The sequence below is a fragment of the Ipomoea triloba genome, chromosome 7, assembly GCF_003576645.1.
Source record: "Ipomoea triloba cultivar NCNSP0323 chromosome 7, ASM357664v1".
NCBI classification, from domain to species: Eukaryota; Viridiplantae; Streptophyta; class Magnoliopsida; order Solanales; family Convolvulaceae; genus Ipomoea; species Ipomoea triloba.
Window position 1 is genome coordinate 25,251,615 of NC_044922.1, and position 7,495 is coordinate 25,259,109.

The following is a 7,495-nucleotide window of genomic DNA, read 5'->3' on the forward strand; positions in this document are numbered from 1 at the left end:
CCCCCCCCCCCCCGCCCATATTGTAAAAAGTAAGAACTGATCTTAGTCGTCGGCGATTAGGGTTCATCAATGATGGAGGGTTTTACTAAAAAAAAAATACAGGTCAATTTCATAATTTTTAAAAACTTACAAGTTTTCAATATTTATAAGAACCTCGCTTTTTTTTTTATTATTTATTTTTACAGCAACTTTTAATTGCTGATCTACCCATATAGATGGATTAGATCAATTTTCACTTTGTATGTAGGAGTATATTCACTTTGCAAGGTGGACCTGAGTCCATGACATAATTTGCCCCCTTACCCTCACCCCCTTTCTAACATCTTCAATCAAATAACCATTAGGACATTTAGACTAATGGTTTTCTTTCTACAATTTCAACAACTAGACTAGGGGTCGAATCTCTGAAAGTCAAAATTAGTCATGGGCCTTTCGACTTGTGCCTTGTATAGCCCATTGTGAATATTGCTTGAACTCAAATCTCGTGAAATATTATTACTCGTACATGGGGTGCCTTGTATCTGTATAGCCCATTGGCCTTTTGACTTGTGCCTTGTATAGCCCATTGTGAATATTGCTTGAACTCAAATCTCGTGAAATATTATTACTATTTTTTACTCGTACAGAGGGTGTGTATTTTTTCTTCCAAAACCCCTATAATGTTACTCTTCATCAAAATAGAATAACATATATAAAATCACGTACTTATTCCATATGATCAAAAGATTAAAATAGCCTTTTAAGTTTTGAAAATTGAAGCTATAAAAAAGTACTCCGTAGTATTTTTCAATAGTGGAGATAGCCGGTTAATTTCAAGGTTTGTTTGATTAATAGGTTTATCTATCAGGAATATTTATTGTTTAGTTGACAGATCTTTAGATCACTACTATGGATTTTGATTACCTCCTTAATTGCAAAATCCATTCTCTAATAAAATAACAGCACGTTTGGTTCACGGAATGAATTTTGAGGTAATAGGAATGCTATTCCATAAGGAATGGAATAGGCAAGGAATAGAATATGAATTGTATTCTATTGTTTGGTTCACGGAAGGAATAGACTTTAGGAATTATATTACAGTGTTTGGTTGGTTTAAGGAATAGAAATGAAATATGTTTTAAAAGGCATAAATACCCTCATAAAATATGTAGTTGTAGTAGTAGTAGTAGTAGTAGTAATAATAATAATAATAATAATAATAATAATAATAATAATAATAATAATAATAATAATAATAATAATAATAATAATAATAATAATAATAATATTCATATTCATATTCATATTCATATTCTAATTACATAGAGTTTATATCCACATCGTATAGCCTATAAGGACATTCATGTTATTATTAATATTATTATGTAATAATAAAATAAAACTTATAATAATATCAATAACAATAATAAAAAAGAATAATAATAATAATAATAATAATAATAATAATAATAATACAAAACAAAATTATATATAAAATAATTTTTTTAAAAACACAAATGAGAGTTTTTGATCCCACATCGGTAACTCAGGAAGATAAGCTCATTTGAGCTCCTCTATATAAGAGAAACATTTCCTCTCTTTTGAAATTAACAACAGCATGAGGAAGCCTTAAAGAGCCAAAAGCTCCTTCGTTTAAGGAGCTTTAATTGCTATTAGTTACAAGTTTTTTTTTTTTTTAAATAATATAGCAGCGTTTTAGGAAATGGAAGATCTTTAGATCACTACCTAGGAAATGGAAGATCTTTAGATCACTACCTAGGGGGGCCTAGGAATCTCTATTCCCCTTGCAAGGGGAATAGGCAAGGGGAATAGGTCATTCCCAGGAACACTGTTCCTAGGAATAGAAAGTTTTACCAAACAGCGGAATAGGCCTATTACTGGGAATGCTATTTCATTCCAAGCCTATTTCGCGAAGCAAACATGCCATAAGGGTTTCACCCCCTTTCTACTCCGCTCCCCCAACTATTAATAATTATTCGCATTCCACCCTCTACTACTAAACATGTAAAATACTTTTATCAAAACTTATTACCATTACCAAGTATTTGATACCCATTCCAATTTCGATTCTCATGTGCGAACCAAACCCACCTTCTTAACTATTGTGTTTCTCACTTTTGGTTCTTCATTTGTGAAAATATTAGTGTCACTTTTAATCCCTGTTATCCATTTGAAAAAGGGGACGTGACACACCTTCAATAGCTACAAATCAAATTTAGTTGATTTTTTATTTTGTTTTTAATAAAACACAATAGTAAAAAGGATACGGTTGAAATTAAGTTCGGTAATGAAATCTACTAATTATCAAACATATTAAAATTTGAACTTGTATCTGTCACTATTTGGCACTAATAACGAGTACTATTTTGCACTAATCTATACTACCTTGCCTGCCATCCTGCAGCATCATCTATTGAAGTACCGTTAAGCCTTCCTCAATTGTGAATTTTTGCGAGGTGTGATTAGAAAAAAGAATATGATAGAAAAGATAAAAAAGAAAATAAAAATAAAATAAAAGTTGATATATATATAAATAAAGAATAAAGTAGACTGCTGATAACGCGCCCAGCAGGAAGATCCCACTCCACTGCAAAATTCAAAAACTGCTAGGAAGAACATAACCTTACTGCAAAAGCCCTCAGGCGGGTCCTACTCCACTACAAAATACCCTCATTTGCAGGAAAGTCTGCCATTGTTGATCTCTCTCTTCCAAGGTGGCCAAAATCTCCTTAAAAACCGTGACAAAGTGACTAATGGGGATGGCCTTACACTTGATAAATAGTACTCCCTCCGTCCCATTTTATGTGTCTGGTTCAGTTAACGAGACTTGACTGAAGTTATTTTAATTCAAATTTTCATAATATTAGGTTTAGTATTAATATACAAAATTTATATATTTAGAAACTATACTAAAAGTACTATTAAACACAAAAAATCAAATTTAAAAATAAGTAAATTATAATAAAGAAAATAAACAAAGAAGGAAGAGTTTGTTTGACCAATGAATAGTAAGTAGGATAGATAAAATGGGACAGGGGGAGTATGAGTGTATATTTGGTTCATAGATTTACACACAAAAAATGAGAATCAAAATCATAGTTATTGTTTGGTTGACAACTTTTTAAAACACCATTATAAAATTCGATTACCCCTTAAATTAAAAACTCCATTCCCTAATTAAAAATGAGTATCATTTCATCTTATCTCGGCCTCCTCATATGTCACCTCATCGCTACATCCCTCATATTTTTGTTTTGATTTTTTTTTTCATTTTGGTGCTTTGGATATTATTAATTAATTAATATATAAAAAAAATATAATAAATATATACACATACATATATGTTGTGTATATATATTAAATTTCCATATTCAATGCATGAACAATGACCTTTTTATTTTTTTTATTATTTCATTTTTCTTCCTTATTTTTTATTCCATTCTTCAAAAAGTAGAGTATAATAGTATTGAGTTTTATAATTATTAAAAGATTTGAATCCAATAGTAGGATAACAAAAGTATGTAAACAAACATGATAATGTGTATCAAAATTCATAGCGAGGTACAAAAGTCCCCAACTAGACACTACCTTAATTAATAGGTTTTGGGTGCTCACGACACAATATGATGACACGGTAACTCGATCAAAGCCGATTAGACATCTTAATATAATTTTTTTTTTAAGTTTAGAAGATTTTTTTTAATATGCAATTATAGTAAAAATATTCAACTCTTAACACGCCATAATATTAATAAAATGATAAAACAATATCTTAAAAAAATCATAAATACTGAATATTAACAAGTTAAATGAGTTCAAACGGTTAAGCCAATTGACCCCTTAAATATGAGTTTTAATGGATCAAAATCCATTAATGATCCAAGACATGTTAAGACTAACCACCAATTTATTATTTTCGTGTCTAATTTTGTGTCATGTTAATGCATGAGTCATTTCACAGATTGCCAGCTCTAAGTATCCTACATCATACCTAAATCATGTAGTATCCTTTTTAAGCATAATCCACATGTCCTTAAGGCTTGAGAGGGACAACTTTAAACTTCTTTTAGAAACAAAATGATATGCACTAAAACTGGCAAATCCCATAAACCTACTTAATTAGTAGTAGGTTATCTAACAAGTTGAAAGGGTTTCCACTTAATCCCAAAGCAGACTATTTTTTTAGGCTTTGTTGACGGCATGCTCCCTGCCAGAAGTACCACGTGGCACGTGCATTTGGTCCACAATTAACTTTCAAATTAATAATATAATATTTAAGGCACAAAGTACTGCAACTTATTGACAGCATTAGAGGTTAATTACCCAAGAAATTTAAAAGGGAAAGGCTATCTAGCTGAAGGGGGACCATTTGATCCATAATTGATGAAGGTAAGATAGATGACTTTTATAAAGCTCTTATTAATTAGGGTTAAGAATTTTTCCTCGAGTCCATCCTAATGGCCTTGAACATATCTAGCAAAGATTGACCTAACTTGCACCATCAATAAACATTTGTTTCTCTAATGTCCCACGCGCACTCAGATTGATAAGTGTTATATGCTTTCAGAATCTCGACAATATCACGCTATGTAAAAATTATGTGTATATATAATATGTAATGGAGGACACACACATATTAAAGAGATTCTTATGTATACATCATGAAACATAAAAAGCATGTATAGAGTATCACTTTAGTACATCTATTTAGAGAGGAGGTTTAGGTAATGAAACTAAACACCCAAGAAACCAAGAGAGCAATATAATGTGTCTTTGTCGGACAAGAAAATTTTCAATGTTTATGTTCTTCTAAATACTACCTACTGAACCAGTGATTTTCAACGTTTCTGTTCTTCCAAATACTGCTTACTGAATCAGTGATTTTCTGCGTTTTTTCAAATACTGTCTACTGAAAACAGTGATTTTCTGCGTTTTTCCAAATACTGCCTACTGAAATGAAACCAGTGATTTTCTGGGTTTTTCCAAATACTGCCTACTGAAATGAAACCAGTGACTTTTTGTGTTTTTCCAAATACTGCCTATTGAAACTAGTGATTTTTTGTGTTTTTCTAAATACTGCCTACTGAGCCAGATTTTCTGCGTTTCTGTATATAGAAACATATATGGTTGATAACATAATGCAAGGGTTTGAATACAGGTCCACCGGAGCAGGGTGTTCCGGTACCGACGGCGAGGATAGAGTGATGAAGGAGCAAGATCGGCTACTGCCGATAGCAAACGTGGGGAGGATTATGAAGAAGATTCTCCCCCCTAACGCGAAGATCTCAAAAGAGGCGAAACTCACCATGCAAGAATGCGTTTCAGAGTTCATTAGCTTCGTGACCGGAGAGGCGTCGGATAAGTGCCAGAAGGAGAAGCGGAAAACGGTGAACGGCGACGACGTTTGTTGGGCGCTGGGGAGTTTAGGGTTCGACGATTATGCGGCGCCGTTGAAGAGGTATCTGCATAGGTACAGAGAGATGGAAGGAGAAAGGGCGAATCAAAGTAAGAGTGTTGCAGGTGAAAGGGAAGAAGAGAAGGAAGGTGCACCAATCCAATTTTTGCCCTACAGCTTTCCCAACCAACAATTTCATCAAGTGATTAATATTGACTAATTTTTGTTTAATTGTCTACTATATATATATATATATATATATATATATATATATATATATATACACGTGGGCATATAGTGACTCTCATATATGGGAAGTCATGAGATTGAACTTACTCTTTTTATGTATGGACAGATACTACAATATAATAGAGTCAATGATCCATCTTTTACTTTTAATTATCAAATTTAAAATAGATTTTTTTGAAAAGTATATTTGAAACGGTAACAGAGGTACCATATATAGTAATTGGCAAATCGATATTATTTGATTTGAAGTATAAGAAATATATCCGTTCAAATCCTCTATTATAAAATTATAACTAGAGGTAATATATATTTTTTAAAAGAGAAACATTTCTAATTGTGAAGACTAAATATAATCTTATTGATCTTCAACTCATGAACTCAGGTGACAAAAGATAATAATTGTTGCCCAACTAAGTTGGTCAGGCGTACAATTGATTTGATAATCAGTTTTATTTTTAGTGAAAATTGTTTGTTAGTCTTCTTGATTTGAGCCGATTAGTTATGTACCACTTTGGCTGGTTTACATTATTGTAAATCAAAAAGATAATAATTGTTGATATTGACAAATTCAGCCCAAATACCGGATCTTAATTGGCAAATAAAAGAATAAAGATTGTGTTATAAGTATGGATATTACTTTACTGAATAATTTGGATGAAGCTTTTTGAGTGTCCAAAAATAAATAATTCCAAAGTGGGCAATATTACACTACTGTAATTAGGCACGAGCCTACCAGGGTTGTTTTCGGCAATTTATATCGTGGGCCTTCATCCTATATATAGAATTTAATTTCATAAGGTACTGATGGGTAAATACCCCAAGGGACTACTGTAGAAATACAATGTATATAGTCCATGTATTATTGTACCCCTAAAAGGTCGGGTGTCCCTTAGGAATTGTTAAAGGGCAAGTGACCTTTGAGAAATATTATATTCCCGAAGGGTCAGGTCCTATTCCTATATAAAGGACCTGACCCTTCACTGTAATGGCATCCTTTGATCCTGGCCTCTCGACCCTCTCTCTCTTGTTCACTATGGGGTTCTTGGTTCTTCTCCAGGGAGGAATCCATGGCTTTCATTTTCAATCATACACACTCCATACACTACATCATACACAATCAAACACACGTGGTGTAAATCCGTACCCCCGTTTACATTTACACCATCATTGGCGCCGTCTGTGGGGAATGCGACGAAATGCCGTGTTCCTCTAATCAACCGGATGGTATTCACCATCCTCATCACCGTCAACAATAACTTCATCAACCAGTTCCAGCGACACACAATAACTTCATCAGCCAGTTCCATCGGCGTCGCTGACGCGTCAACTGCCGCCGATTTTTACCCGGCCGGAGTCGCTGCTGCCACCGTTGGAGAAGAGTTCCACCATGCCACCGTCGACCACTGCCTTGACGTGCAACCTCCAGCGGCCGGTTTACGTTTTTTCCTCCAACGTACATCCTCCGGCCACACGCCCTTTCCTCTTCCCTTGCCTCGCCACTCTCACGCGAAAACTTCCAGTCTCCAGTCATGCACTCCGAATCCAGTTGTCGGATCCAGNTGAATGTGACTTTTCAGGTATAATGGCCTATAGTGGGGAACAACTTTTGTTTGATAGCCAATTTCTCTCTCCTACTTTTTCTAAACCATTATTCTTCAATGGTCAGAATGTGCCCTTCTCTCAATCTCTCCCTTTAACTATTTTGGCCTCATTCTATATATTATACTCCACATTACCCAACTACCCATAACATTTATATTTATATAATATATAATGGTTTATATATTATATATAGGGATATTTTCTCCATATACTTCTACTGCTATGTTCCCGTGTAAAAGATGGCAAGGA

General features: G+C 33.6%; 1 protein-coding gene across 1 annotated transcript; it reads left to right on the top strand.

The window, feature by feature from the left end:
* The first annotated feature begins 4,693 nt into the window (after positions 1 to 4,693).
* Positions 4,694 to 5,615, top strand: LOC116024389 (nuclear transcription factor Y subunit B-1-like). The gene has a single exon (XM_031265283.1). The coding sequence runs from the start codon at positions 5,124 to 5,126 to the stop codon at positions 5,613 to 5,615; it is 492 nt and encodes a 163-aa protein (XP_031121143.1). The 5' UTR covers positions 4,694 to 5,123.
* Positions 5,616 to 7,495: the final 1,880 nt, after the last annotated feature.

What these genes read in the sequence shown, in the direction of transcription:
- LOC116024389 (XM_031265283.1), top strand. Translation starts at nt 5,124, where the DNA reads ATGGTTGATAACATAATGCAAGGGTTTGAATACAGGTCCACCGGAGCA.